Source organism: Lipotes vexillifer, unplaced genomic scaffold (genome assembly GCF_000442215.2).
Source record: "Lipotes vexillifer unplaced genomic scaffold, Lipotes_vexillifer_v1.1 scaffold21, whole genome shotgun sequence".
Lineage (NCBI taxonomy): Eukaryota > Metazoa > Chordata > Mammalia > Artiodactyla > Lipotidae > Lipotes > Lipotes vexillifer.
This window is the reverse complement of record NW_006774065.1, coordinates 2,063,943-2,078,276: the sequence shown is the minus strand read 5'-3', so window position 1 is coordinate 2,078,276 and position 14,334 is coordinate 2,063,943. Positions and strand designations below refer to the sequence as shown.

Genomic DNA, 14,334 nt, shown 5'->3' with positions numbered 1-14,334 from the left:
GCGGTACGCGGGCCTCTCACTGTTGTGGCCCCTCCCGTTGCGGAGCACAGGCTCCGGACGCGCAGGCTCAGCGGCCACGGCTCACGGGCCCAGCCGCTCCGCGGCATGTGGGATCTTCCCGGACCGGGGCACGACCCCGCATCCCCTGCATCGGCAGGCGGACTCTCAACCACTGCGCCACCAGGGAAGCCCCAGGCTCTGTCATTTTTGCTGTGTGAAAATAGCCAACACGATATTGAAGGAGCAAAACGAATTCGGTGTACTGATACTACCCGACTTCAAGACGTGCTATAAAGCTGCAGTAATCAGGACAGTGTGGTGTTGACAAAAGAACAAATAGATCAATGGGACAGAATAGAGAGCCCAGAAATAGAACCATATAAATATAGTCAACTGATCTCCGACAAAGGAGTAAAGGCAATACAGTGGAGAAAAGACAAATGGTGCTTTGCAACAAATGGTGCTGAAACAACTGGACATACACATCCAAAAAATATATATATATATTGACACAGACCTTACACCTTTCACAAAAGTTAACTCAAGATGGATCATAGACCTAAATGTAAAACACAAAACTATAAAACTCCTACAAGATAACCTAGGAGAGAATCTAGATTTTCTTGGGCATGGAGATGATTTTTTAGATGTAATACTAAAGGCATGATCCATGAAAGAAAGAATTGATAAGCTAGACTTCATTAAAATTAAAAACTTCCACTCTGCGAAAGATATTGTCAAGGGAATGAGAAGATAAGCCACAGACTGGGAGAAAATATATCTGATAAACGACTGTTAACCAAAATATACAAAGAACTCTTAAAGCCCAACAATAAGAAAGCAAATAACCTGATTTAAAAAGAGGGAAAAGACCTGAACAGACACCTCACCGAATGAAATATACCGATGAAAAATAAACGTGAAAAGATGCTCAACGTAATTTGTCATTAGAAAATTGCAAATTAAAACAACAGTGAGGTACTATTACATACCTAATAGAATGGCCAAAATCCAAAACCACTGACAAAACCAAATGCTGACGAAGATGTGGAGAAACAGGAACTCTCTTTCATTGCTGGTGGGAATGCAAAACAGCACAGTTACTTTGGAAGACAGTTTGGCGGCTTCTTATGAAACTAAACATTCTTCTACCATACGATCCAGCAATCATGCTCCTTCGTATTTACCGAAACGAGTTGAAAACTTATGTCCACACAAAAACCTGCACGTAGATGTTTATAGCAGCTTTATTCATAATTGCCAAAATTTGGAAGCAACCAAGATGTCCTTCAGTAGGTGAATGGATAAAATGGTAATTCAGACAATGGAATATTACTCAGTGCTAAGACTAAATGAATGACCAAGCCATAAAAAAGACATGGAAGAAACATAAATGCATATTACTAAGGGAGAGAAGCCAATCGGAAAAGGCTACACACTGTATGATTCCAACTATATCATATTCTGGAAAAGATAAAACTATGGAGACAGTAAAAGGATCAGTGGTTGCCAGGGGTTAAGGGAGGATGGGGGGATGAACAGGCAGAGATTTTCAGGGCAGTGAAACTATTCTGTGTGATACCGTAATGGTAGATATATGGCCCTATACATTGTCAAAAACCATAGAATATACAACTCCAAGAGTGAACCCTCATGGGAACTATGCACTTTGGGTGATAATGATGCATCAATGTGACACTCGATTGTAACAAATGTACCATCTGGTGTGGGATGTTTGTAGTGGGGGAGGCTCTGTGTGGGAGGGGGGCAGGGAGCACGTGGTAAATCTCTGTATTTTCCACTCCATTTTGCTATGAACCTAAAACTGTTCTAAAGAATAAAGTCTATTAAAAAATTGGTTAAATGGCCAATTTTATGTTATGTATATTTTAACCACAATAAAAATTGTTCATAGCAGCTTCATTCATGACATCACCAAACCGGAAACAATGCAAATGTCCATCAACTGTAGAATGACTCAGTGAATGGTGGAGTGGTCACCAGGTGGAATACTATGCAGCCATGAAAAGGGACGAGCCACTGCTACACATAATGACACAGATGAATCTTAAAAACATAACGCTGGGCTTCCCTGATGGTGCAGTGGTTAAGAATCCGCCTGCCAGTGCAGGGGACATGGTTTCAAGCCCTGGTCCGGGAAGATCCCACATGCCGCAGAGCCCACGTGCCACAACTATAGAAGCCTGCGCGCCTGGAGCCCGTGCTCCACGACAAGAGGAGCCCCCGCAATGAGAAGCCTGCGCAGCTCAATGAAGAGTAGCCCCCACTCGCCGCAACTAGAGAAAGCCCACGTGCAGCAACGAAGACCCAACACAGCCAATAAATAAATTAATTAATTACTTAAAAAAAAGAGAACATAATGCTGGGGGTTGGGGAGGATAAATTAGGAGTTTGGGATTAGCAGATACAAACTACTATATATAAAAGAGATAAACAAGGGAACTAGATTCAATATCCTATAATAAACCATAAAGGAAAAGAGAATGAAAAAGCATACATACAATATAAATGAAAAAGAATGTATATTATATATGTACGTATAACTGAACACCAAAAGCTGACACATTGTAAATCAACTATCCTTCAATTAAAAAAAGAAAAAGAACATAATGCTGAGTGAAAGAAGTGGTATACAAAACAATACATATGATTTTATTTTTTTATTATGATTTTTTTCATATGATTTTATTTGTATCAAATTCAAGAACAGGCAAGACTGATCTTTGCTCTTAGAATAGTGTCTGCCCTTGGGAGGTGGCTAGTGACTGATGGGGAGGGACATGGATGGGGGTTTCTGCAGGGCTGGGATGTTCTGGTTTGGGATCTGGGTGCTGTCTAGTTTGTGAAAATTCACCAAACTGTACACTTATGATTTGTGCCCATTTGTGCATGTGTGCTGTCAATTCAAAAGAATATGTATAGACACGTGTATACATATACACGTACATACCACACATATATACATATACATACACGTACACACACACACACATCACTCTGGAATCCAAAGGATGGGTGTTCTAATTCTGGTTCCGCACTCACAAGGTTTATGACCCTAGACAGGCCCCTGGACTTCACTGAGCCTCCGTCTCCTCATCTGTAAAATAGGGATAATAATACCTCACAAGGTCAACAAAAGTACGTCAGTGCTGGCAACGAGCATACTGATTCGGTGCTTACTATTAATATTCTGGCTGCTGTTCCCTTTGGTGACCAAGCCCAGGCTGGGGCAGGGTGGGGCTGGGGACTCTGTTTCCAAGGAAGAGATGGGGCATAGGGAGGGCCAGTCTAAACTGAGGAGCAGGAAATGGTTATCTTGCAAAAACTACTGTAAAAGGAGAACACTAGCCAGGGAGCCGGGGTGTGCACGTGTGTGTGTTGTGGGGGAAGCTGCTGGGGTCCAGCCTGCGTGGTGGCTGCCTGGGGAGCTGGTCTCCCCTGGACCTCCTGGGGAAGGAAGGCACTTAGGAGTGGGATGAACGCAGAGCTGGGGAAATGGATCCTTTCCTGGAGAGCAGGGCCCTTCACTATCGCTGGGCAATCAAGATGGCTGTAAAACTTTAATCACCTTCTCAGGCCACACAGCTCTGGGCTGGGGAGCTGGGTCCTTGAGGGGGGAAGCAGGTCCTCGACCGTCGTTCTTCTCCCTGGGGAAGCCTGGTAGCTTCAGGAGGCTTGGGCTAGGCCCCAGGATCTCCGCGGCCCAGTGACCTGGATTTCACACCTGAGGAGGGGAGGGGGCACTGAGAGACCTGGCTGCGCCTTTAGGAACAACCCAGCAGAGTCAGACTTGGGTTCCATTCCAGACTCCACCATGTATGAGCTGTGTGACCTTGGTGGGTCATTCAAGCCATCTGAACCTTGTTTTCCACACCTGTAAAATGGGGATAGTTCCTACCACATAGGGTTTGTTGTGAGGACTAAACAGCTTCCCTTTGCAAATAGAGTAAAATTCAAAATGTTCCCAGTGGCCTACTAAGCCCAATGATTTGGTCTCAATACCACCTGGCCTCCTTCCCTATGACTTGCCCTCTTGTATGCTTTTTGCTGTTCTCCAAGCATGCCAAGCTCAGCCCACTGCAGGGCCTTTGCCCCTCAGTCTCCCTGTCTAGAACCCTTTCCTGCAGATCTTGCTGCAGCAGTTAGAGCTCAGCTGAAATGTCACTCTTCAGGAGGCCTTCCCTGGCCACCGTGTCCGAAGCAGCCGCCTCCAGGCACTCGCCATCTCATCAGCCTAGTGCCTTCCCAGCACTTACAACTGAGCGAGGATAACCTGATCTCGTACTGGTCTCCTTGCTTGTTCCTGTCTCCCCCCTCGACTGAAAGCTTCAGAAGGGCAGGGATCTTGTCCATCACTCAAAACACACTTCCACATACTCACACGCACTCCTTCCACACTCCCAGACAGGAGGGTCTCGCTGCCCCTGCCCAGCCAGTGTGAAAACCAATCAGGCTGTTGTGCAGGCTCTGTCCAGAGAGCAGGGGCCCTCTTCCGGCCCCTCAAGGTGCTGGAGGGGAGACTTTGCTGGCTCGAGCCTTGGTCCCCCGAATGTGCTGATGGAGACAGCTGGGAGGACGGCCTGCACCGCATCACAGGGCTTGGAGGTCTCCCATCTTCCTTCTGGGGTCCTGGGGCCTCAGCAGGAGCAAGGGGTGGGCCGCAGAGCCCTGAAGAAGACAGGAAGAGGGGCTGTGTTGCGTGTGTGTGTGTGTGTGTGTGTGTGTGTGTGTGACTGTGTGTAGGATGTGAGTGTGGGTGAGTACTTTTGTGAGGGTGTGCATGTGTGTGAGATATTGGGTGTATGAATAGGAGTGTGCAACTGTGACTGTATGTGGAATGTTGTGTGCGTTCAAGCGAGGGTGTGTGTTGATGGTATGTGTGAGGGTGTGAGCGCATGTGTGATTGTGTGTGAATGTGTGTTAGCATGTAAGGCTGTGTTTGAGTGTGTGACTGTGGAAGTGAGTGTGTGAGCGTGAACCTGTGTCTACACATGGGGAAAGGAAAGCAGAGTTATCAAGAAAATGCCAACAAGGGAATTCCCTGGCGGTCCAATGGTTAGGTCTCAGTGCTTCCACTGCAGGGGGCATGGGCTTGATCCCTGGCTGGGGAACTAAGATCCCGCAAGCCATACGGTGCGACCAAAAAAAAAAATATATATATATATTTATATATGAAGAAGAAAGAAAGAGACAGAGAGAGGAAGGGAGGAAGGGAGGGAGGAAAGAAATGCCAACAAGCCCAAAGAGAAAAGTCAACATCCCTCAAAATCCCACCACTCAGTATTCCTTTTGTGGTGAATAGGGAACTCAGAGGGCAGACTGTTGGGTTCAAACCCCATGTGTCCCTTACTGGAGAGTGACAGGGGGCAAGTCACTGCACCTCTCTGGGCCTCAGGTTCCCCTGTCTGTAACACGGTGATATAACAGTACCTAGCTCAAAGGTTTGCTGTAAGGTTGAAAGGAGATAAGGTGGGTGGTAGATGTGTTAGCTCAGGTCCAGTAGAGAGGAGCCTCGGTCAACAGCTGTCATCTGCAGTCACCTGTTGATCTAGGGTAAGGGCCAGAGTCTTAAAGCCCCTGAGTCTTCCTCCCCACCCCCATCCCTGCATCACGCTGAGCCATGGAGGGAACTCTAAGGCAGGGGGCAGGGGTCATTTCCAGGGGTCAAGACTTCCTCCCCAGCTGCACGCCTTAGTTCTGCCAGCTCAATAGTATTGACCTCCAAGCTTCTTCTCGGGGCTTTGCAGACCGGGGTCTTGGGGATGCATGGCGGACCATGACGGGGTTCCCAAGGTATGGCTTGCGTGTGCTGTGATGGGTCTCCCCGAGGATGGAGGGCACGCTCTGTAAGACAGAAACATACTCAGCTCACACTGCGGCTGTACAGAACTTGATCCTGGTTGCGCTGGGTGCGGCCACCGACCGACCACGCCCTATTCACACCTGAATCCGTCGGGAGCACCACCGGAAGTCTCACCGGACGGAGCGTTTTCGTGGGGACACTCACTGGGGCGATCCGCGGAGAACCCTGAGACTGTGGCGTTGGCAACGGGAGCGCCGGGCGAGGACCCGGGATAAATGCTAAACCCAAGCTCAGACGCACAAAACTGGAGAGCAGTTGGAGGGAACGAGGTCAGACCCTAGAGCTCTGTCCTCGTGGCTTTCGCTGGTTCTTCAAAACCTCCGAACAGAAAAAGGAGCCAGCGTTTAAGCAGAGGGTCTTGAGATTCCGAGTCCCTACTTCTCCACGTCCTGTGAAGGTGTGACTCATTTCACCTATCTGTAAAGTGGGACGATTAATTCCCGCCTCGTGGATGGAGAAACTCTGAAGCGGAACGAGAAGGCGCGTGCTCCCAGCGGAGGCTGCCAGCCCCAACCCGGTCGGGAGCATCTTCCTGCACCGCAGACCGTTTTCTGGGGTGCAGTCTTCGTTCTTTTCCGCACTTGGGAATTTGGAACGGACCCTTGGCCGCTGGTTCCAGACCGCCTCGGCTGGGGGCGTATCCGGAAGTGCCCCTACGGAATCCGGCGGGTCCGCGCGCGGCACCTCACCATGGGGACCGCGGCGGCTCCGCGGCGCTTCTGCCGCTGCGCCTGCTTCTGCTCCGAGAACTTGTACGTGGCGCGCTACGGCCTGCACGTGCGCTTCCGGAGCGAGCAGCAGCTGCGCCAGGACTACGGCCCCGTGAGTGGCCTCTATTGGCTCTGCTGGGAAATGGGCGGGGAGGGGTGGCGGAGGGGTCGTTTGCTTTGCCTTTGGTGCGCTCGGGTCTGACGACAAGAATGACTTAACCTTTAGGTACCTCATTGTTTTCAACCTTAAATGGCGATAATGGTATCTTTAGTGAGATTATCGTGAGCAATGAATGAATGAACGTACATGCAAAATGCTCAGGGCAGGGCCTGGCTCAGAATACTGTCAGTGTTATCACCAAGAGCAGCTGGGAACCCTGCTCTGTGCTCAACGTGCTTATCGCATTCCATCCTTACAATGATCCTGTGAGGTCGGATCATCTCCATTTCAAGGAAAAACTGAGGCTCAGAGACGTTTAAGTGACTTAAACGTCCCAAGGTCACACCGTCAGCGCTCACTGGCCTTTCTGCTCCCAGATCCTGCGCAGCCGAGGCTGTGTCAGCCCCAAGGACTTCCAGCAGCTGTTGGAAGAGGTAACAACTCCCGCCCGCCCTCGATTGCTCCCTCCGCACCCAGCCTGGCCCTTCCTCTTTACATTTGCATCAGCAGTTTGTGGAGTCTCCCAGCCTCAGGCCTGCCAGTGTCAGATCCTTAGACCTCCCCTTTCCCCCTTCCTGTCCTCACTCACCACAGCACCTGGGTCCTGGCAGCAGAAAAAGAGAAAGCAGGAGAAACGCCAAGTTGTCTGCCTCATGCCCTTTTGAGATACTCGGGCTCCGGGGAGGGTCACTTGCCCGAGGTTTCACAGCAGGTGGAGTTGAGGTCCCACCCAGGGCCGCCTGGCTCCTGGCTCTTCAACCTTCCCCCCACGCCACTTCTGCGGCTGCTGCTTGTCTCCCACCCGGGGGTTAAGTGTCGGGAAGCTTCCCAGGACAGCCCGCTGCAGCCTCTGGAACACAAGCTTTGACCGGGACTCTGCTTCCCCTCCTTGAGTGGGCCCAGCTGGTTGAGGAGCAGCGAGGGGTCTCATCCCAGCCAGGCTCAGACTGGTGTAGCCCTGAGTGGGATGGGCCCCCTTCGGGAAGGATTCCCTTTCAGCTAACAGCTTAGCACCTGCCATTTACCCTGGTAGAGTCAGGAGCACAGGGAGACGTTGCTCCCAGCCCTGGCCATGCCCTGGGCTTCCTGAGCCTCAGTTTCCTCATCTGCACAGTGGCCTCGTTGGGGGCGGATGGGAGGCCCCAACCTCATACCCAGGCCCTGTGTAACCCCAGCTTGAGAAGGAGGTGGAGCGGCGGCAGCGGCTGGGGAAGGAGTCGGCTGCCAGGAAAGCCCTCATTGTGAACTCCTACCACCCAGCGCGGCCCGATGTCTACAGCTCACTGCAGGTACCTGGCAGGGGGCAGGTTACTGGAAGGAGGCGGAGGCAACCGGGCCTGAGGGCTGTCTGCCCCACGGTTTGTGTGCTCTGCCCCCAGGATGTGGCTCTGGCCCCCGAGTTTCTGGCCGCAGCTGAGTACAGCACATCGCCAGGTGCAGACCTCCAGGGCCTCCTCCGGCGGCTGGAGACAGTTTCGGGTGAGGTCTTGGCCCATCACCTTGCAGCACTGGGGGTGGGAGACTGAGGTCCCTCCACCCACCATATCTGCCTCCAAAAATCAAACCAGCAGGACTGAGAAGGGCTGGCGGGACAGACCCATCAGGAGCAGGGCATCTGTATCCATTCACTCACTTATCCAACAGTTATTCAGTGCCTTGCATCAGACACGCTCAGATAGGGGTGACTGAAGAGGTTAACAAAGGGAGAGTTGAGACAAGTGTGGGCTAAGGAATCAGCAAGGGACGGGGGGGGCCCCGCCCCAGGGCTAGTAACGGGGGGTGGGGTTGGGGGTAGGGAGCCGTTCCTATCCCAAGACCTGAAGGAGTGGGCAAGAATGAGGTTTCTTGAACCTACCAGGACCTGGAGCTGTGGGAGAGGGCTCGCTGGACGGGGTGCACATCTGAATTTGGAGGCTAGACCTCAGGGCAGGGTGAGGCTTCAGGGATGAGTGGGGGGCCCAAGAATAGGGCTCCCCTGCCGCACGTTATGTCATTTAATCATCACAAGAGCCCTGAGAGGTGAGTACTCACGTCATCCCCATTGTACAAGTGAGGAAACTGAGGCTGGGGGAAGTGAAAAGTTTATGGGTAGATTGAAACCCATACCGGAGCTTCTGGCCAAACGACTGTCCCTCCCTCCACAGAGGAGAAGCGTATCTACCGGCTGCCGGTGTTCACAGCGCCGTTCTGCCAGGCCCTGCTGGAGGAGCTGGACCACTTCGAGCAGTCGGACATGCCCAAGGGAAGACCCAACACCATGAACAACTACGGGGTGGGTGAGGCTCCACCCGGTGGGCCCAAGGAGGTGGGGACATCATCTGGTGAGACGTATCCCCAGCGCTGTAGACGTTCTCCAAGCCTCGGTTTTCCCATCTGTAAAATGAGATCACAGCAGGATTATTATGAAGTTAAGCACGTTGATGTTTGCAAAGCACTTAACAGCATCCTTAGTAAGGGACTCCCCCAGGGACCCAAGGTGAGGCCCTACCAGTTTCCCCGCTGACCCTGGGATCCCCCTCCCAGGTGCTGCTACACGAGCTGGGCCTGGATGAGCCACTGGTGACGCCACTGAGGGAGCGCTTCCTGCAGCCGCTGATGGCCCTGCTGTACCCAGAGTACAGGGGCTGGCTGGACACCCACCGCGCCTTCGTGGTCAAATACGCGCCAGGCCAGGATCGCGAGCTGGGCTGCCACTACGATAACGCCGAGCTCACCCTCAACGTGGCCCTGGGCAAGGCCTTCACGGGGGGTGCTCTCTACTTTGGGGACCTCTTCCAGGTTAGTGTGTGTGACCCGTGGGGCAGGGCCGGGGCCACCGAGAGTGCCCAGGCCTGAGCCCCACTGTCCACAGGTGCCTTCGGCCCTGGCCAACCCCCTGGAGGTAGAGCACGTGGTGGGCCAGGGCATCCTGCACCGGGGTGGCCAGCTGCACGGGGCCCGACCCCTGGGCACTGGTGAGCGTTGGAACCTGGTCGTCTGGCTCCGCGCCTCTGCTGTGCGCAACCGCCTCTGCCCTATGTGCTGCCGCAAGCCCGACCTGGTGGATGATGAGGGCTTCGGCGACGGCTTCACCCGCGAGGAGCCCACCACGGTGGATGTGTGTGCACTGACTTGAGCCTGGCTGGGGCCAGTGTGGCGGGGTGAGGAGCAGAAATAAACACCCTGCAGCCCTCAGCACATCTTGGTTCAAAAGGACACATGAGCTTCTGGGTCCTTCTTTCAGCAGACACATTGGCTTAGGTCGGGTTCGTTAGAACCAGAGCCTGAGACAGGGATTCCTGTGCAGCTGGTTTAAGGAGGGGTTACTCTTGGGAGAAGAGGGGGCAGGACAGAGCAGTAAGGAACTGGGCCAAGATGGTTTGCAATGGCATCCAGCCTCGGCCTGATCCCACGGGGCTCTCTGGAGCATGAATCATACCACAGTTTGCCCTCCACATCAGATATTAGCTATAGGGTGTTTTGGGATAGGGAGGGGTAACTTCCCAGACATCCATCTCCAGGACAAGGTGATTCCCAGCAGCCAAGGGAATCTTCGAGAGAAGAGTACAGGTGTGAGGGACTTCCCTGGTGGTCCAGTGGTTAAGAATCTGCCTTCCAATGCAGGGGACGTGGGTTCAATCCCTGGTCGGGGAACTAAGATCCCACATGCCGCGGGGCAACTAAGCCCGTGCACAGCAACTACTGAGCCCGCGCACCTCAACTAGAGAGTCCGTGCGCCACAGCGAAGAGCCCACGCGCTGCAACTAGGACCCGATGCAGCCAAAAATAAATACATAAAATTTTAAAAAAATGTTTAAAAAGTACAGGTGTGGGCTTCCCTGGTGGCGCAGTGGTTGAGAGTCCGCCTGCCGATGCAGGGGACACGGGTTTGTGCCCTGGTCTGGGAAGATCCCACATGCCGCGGAGCGGCTGGTCCCGTGAGCCATGGCCGCTAAGCCTGTGCGTCCGGAGCCTGTGCTCCGCAACGGGACAGGCCGCGACGGTGAGAGGCCCGCGTACCGCAAACAAACAAACAGGTGTGAGGTGTCAGCAGCAGACACCACCCTGGGAGTGAGCGCCCCGTCGACAAAGGGGATTTAGATGGGCCGCCAACAGCATCTTCTGGACCATGTGGAGGGGTTACTGCAGAGGGATTAAAAGCAGGGACTTGGAGCCAGACCTCTTGGGTTCGAATTCTGATTCGGCCGCTTCCAGCTGTGACTGTGGGTAAGCCACGTGATTCTCCGTGCCTTTGTTTCCTCCTCTGGAAAGTACTCGTGTCTTAGAGGTGTTGTGGAGATCAAGTGACTTCCCATTTATACAGTGATTTTGTGCCTTTTTTTTTGTGGTACACGGGCCTCTCACTGCTGTGGCCTCTCCCGTTGCGGAACACAGGCTCCAGACACGCATGCTCAGCGGGCCCAGCCGCTCCATGGCATGTGGGATCTTCCCAGACCAGGGCATGAACCCGTGTCCCTTGCATCGGCAGGCAGACTCTCAACCACTGCACCACCAGGGAAGCCCTACACAGTGATTTTTAACAGACTTGTGAGTTTGCTGCTGTCGTTACTATTGAAGAGTTTGCAACTTGGCGGCCCCAGGATTGGATGAGGCGTGCAGCTATGCTGTGTTTGGGAGGGTTTTCCATGTTGAAAGCTTGAGTTCTGGCTTCCGTGGGAAGGTGGGAAGATCTGGAAACACCGGGCTCCAATCGACACTAATCAGCAGAAGCGGACTCAGCTGCCCCCAGTCTAGACGGGCCTGCGGTGCACTTTCTCACAGGGGTCCTTCCGTCATTCATTGTCATGCCCTCTCTGGTCGTTATGGACATTTGAGTTTGCGACCTCTGTATTACTGGGTGGAGACGGTGTAAAGACCAAGGCTCTGGAGCTTACGGCCCGTTGCAGTGGACACGTTCGCAGACAATCCAGAGAGGAAAGCGGCGCGCACTCGCCTTCTTCCCTGGGGCATCACGGAGACTAGGGATGCTGCGGGCGCGGCGAAAGGACCGTGATGGGAGAGGGCATAGCTGCGGCAAAGGGCCCGTGGGCTCCGGGACTGGCGCCAGGCTGGAGAGCAGGTCTCTCGTCTGGGAGCTCCGCCTGGAGCCCCAGCTCGCCTCCCCAGGAGGTCAGTGCGTCAGACTCAGTTTCTTGGGCTGTCCCAGAGACGGAACCTGGGGCTTCAGAACTAAAGGCAGCAGCGTCTTGCTTCGCGGTCGGACGGCCTCCCAGAGCACCGTCCCGGGCCGGAAGTCGCCCAGCCGTCGCTTCCTCACGCGAAGGCGTGGTGCGGGGTTGGCGGTCCGGCCGGATGGGCGGTTGAGGAGGGAGCGGAGCAGCCGCGGGGACTTTCTTTCAGGCGACGAGGCCGCGGAGGGCGCGGGGTGGAGGGTACGAGCGCGCGGGAAGGAATGAAGAACGCACCTGGCAGCTGAGGATCGTGGCCGTTTCTAGAGGCGCCTGAGCCGCGTGCGCAGGCGTGGAGCGTCCGGGCGGGGGCGGGCCCTTAAAGGGGCCGCAGCGGAGGATCCGGGAGGCCGCGGAGAACCCGGGGTACCCAGGGGTGGGGGTGGCTGAGGATCGTGCGGTTGCACGGATCCCCTCAATATCCCTGCCCCGGGTGGTGACCAGGCCCCGAGTAGAGCCGCCCTCGGAACCCAGTCTGTGGGCCGGCCCTGTGATCAATCCCCAGTTTAAGCGCGTCTCCCCGTCTCCAGCCCGCGGCGCTATGGCTCACGTCGGCTCTCGCAAGCGCTCGAGGAGTCGCAGCCGGTCCCGGGGGCGAGGGTCGGAAAAGAAAAGGAAGAAGAGCAGTAAGGACGCCCCGAGAAGCTGCTCGGCTTCTAGATCCCAAAGCCGCAAGGCCAGCGCCACCTCCTCTGGGGCGGAGGGTGAGAACCAGAGGGAATGGGAAGGGGGTGAGGGAACTTCATGGAGGAAGTTGCAGGCAGCTGGGCGGGCTTCTCCGGACTGGCTGTGGGGACGTCGCGGTGAGCGCTATTCAGAGGCACACAGAGTGTAGATCCTGGATACCTGGATTGAAAAACGCTCAGAATCCAGGGGCTGGGCCAGCGCATTGAGTACGGAGTGGAGGGAGCACTTGATCATATTTTTGGTGCAGCTGGGTTTGAGATGCGGAGGCTGGCCGCCCTGCTCCTGGGCAGTGACTGCGCAGCCCGGAAAGTGCCTCTCCACAGGGTGCAGAGCCCTCCTCTAGAGAGCCCTGCCAGGAGGGGCTCACCCCTCTGTAGTCAGCCCAAGCCTGCTGCAGGCCGGAGCAAGGGCACGAAGGTTCCCTTCCTCGCCTCCGGGCCTTCCAGCCGCACCTTCTCCCTGCGCCACAGAGAGAAGCAAACACAGGGCCCGGAGGAGACCACGATCCAGCCCCTCCTCCTCTCCTTCCAGTTCCTCCAGCGGCTCTTCCTCCAGCGACGGCCGGAGGAAGCGGGGGAAGCACAAGGGCAGGAAGAGGAAGAAAAAGAAGAAAAGGAAGAAGCCGCCCAAGAAGAGAGACAAGGATGAGGCCAAGGTGCAGCAGACCGAGGCTCTGCCCGGACCCTCGCTGGACCAGTGGCACAGAGCAGCCGAGGAGGACGAGGACGGCCCAGGTGCAGTGCTGCCTGGTGTGCGAGCCAGGGAGGGTCCCCTCCCTGAGGCCCGCATTCCTGAGCGCCCCCCCCCCCGCCACCTCCCTGCCATCTTACCTTCCAGTCCTGACGGACGAGCAGAAGTCCCGCATCCAGGCCATGAAGCCCATGACCAAGGAGGAGTGGGATGCCCGGCAGAGCGTCATCCGCAAGGTGGTGGACCCGGAGACAGGACGCACCAGGTGGGAAGCCGGGCCCCACGGCTGCACCTGGGCGCCCTGGTCCCAGGCCGGCACTCAGGAGGAGAGGTGGTGGCAGCTTCTGCTGCTCTAAAAGGACCGAGGATGAGGGAGAAAAAGGAGTCACTCGTTGATGGGACTTCTCAGGCCCCTGCTGCCCATTCCTCAGAGCAGGCGACTGCAGGGGCTCGAAGGGCCTTGGGCGGGGGTCTTCAAAGAGCCGCTGTCGGCTGGTCCGATGGCAGAGCCTACTGGGCCACCCTCATCCCTGTCCCAAGGGTGGGAGCGGCCAGGCTCCGCCTGCTCGAGATGGTGGGGGCCTGAGGCCTGGCACCCCTCTGCTGGATGCTTCTGGTTCTGTTGCTCTGGCCTCTAAGAGGCTCAGCCTCTTTCCCCTCCTCCTCTAGGCTCATTAAGGGAGACGGTGAGGTCTTAGAGGAAATCGTAACCAAGGAACGACACAGAGAGATCAACAAGGTGGGTGTCGCCCCCTTGCCCAGGCCCACCCCCAGCTCTGCTTCTGATGTGTCCCCTCCTGTGTGCTTTCTTCCCCAGCAAGCCACCCGAGGGGATGGTCTGGCCTTCCAGATGCGAGCAGGGCTGCTGCCCTGAGGGCCCCACTAGCCAAGGCCTGCACGCAGTGTTGGTGGCACAGCCTGAAGGCTGGCCTCAGGTTGGGCAGCAGGGAGCCCGTTGGATGCTGTTTGTCTCTCTCCTGCAGACCGGCCTCTGGCCCAGCCTCCTGTCACATGCAGGGGGTGGAGGGCAGGGTC

General features: G+C 55.2%; 2 protein-coding genes across 5 annotated transcripts in view; both read left to right on the top strand.

The window, feature by feature from the left end:
• The first annotated feature begins 6,545 nt into the window (after positions 1 to 6,545).
• Positions 6,546 to 9,869, top strand: OGFOD2 (2-oxoglutarate and iron dependent oxygenase domain containing 2). The gene is made up of 7 exons (XM_007448682.1): positions 6,546 to 6,706; positions 7,132 to 7,188; positions 7,930 to 8,043; positions 8,134 to 8,233; positions 8,899 to 9,026; positions 9,278 to 9,532; positions 9,606 to 9,869. Exons 1-7 carry the CDS (start codon positions 6,575 to 6,577, stop codon positions 9,867 to 9,869), a joined length of 1,050 nt encoding a protein of 349 aa, XP_007448744.1. The 5' UTR covers positions 6,546 to 6,574.
• Positions 9,870 to 11,549: 1,680 nt separating this feature from the next.
• ARL6IP4 (ARF like GTPase 6 interacting protein 4) overlaps positions 11,550 to 14,334 on the top strand; it is a 2,858-nt gene continuing 73 nt past the window's right edge. The window contains exons 1-6 of one of the 4 annotated variants that reach the window (XM_007448681.1): positions 11,550 to 11,639; positions 12,453 to 12,590; positions 13,080 to 13,343; positions 13,447 to 13,564; positions 13,969 to 14,038; positions 14,117 to 14,173. In XM_007448681.1, coding sequence (XP_007448743.1) covers positions 12,464 to 12,590; positions 13,080 to 13,343; positions 13,447 to 13,564; positions 13,969 to 14,038; positions 14,117 to 14,173 — 636 coding nt within the window. In that variant the 5' untranslated portion in view covers positions 11,550 to 11,639; positions 12,453 to 12,463. Of the gene's footprint in view, positions 11,640 to 11,997; positions 12,127 to 12,452; positions 12,627 to 13,055; positions 13,344 to 13,446; positions 13,565 to 13,968; positions 14,039 to 14,116 lie in introns of those variants that run through there. The other 3 variants (XM_007448679.1, XM_007448678.1, XM_007448680.1) reach the window with 3 other exon arrangements.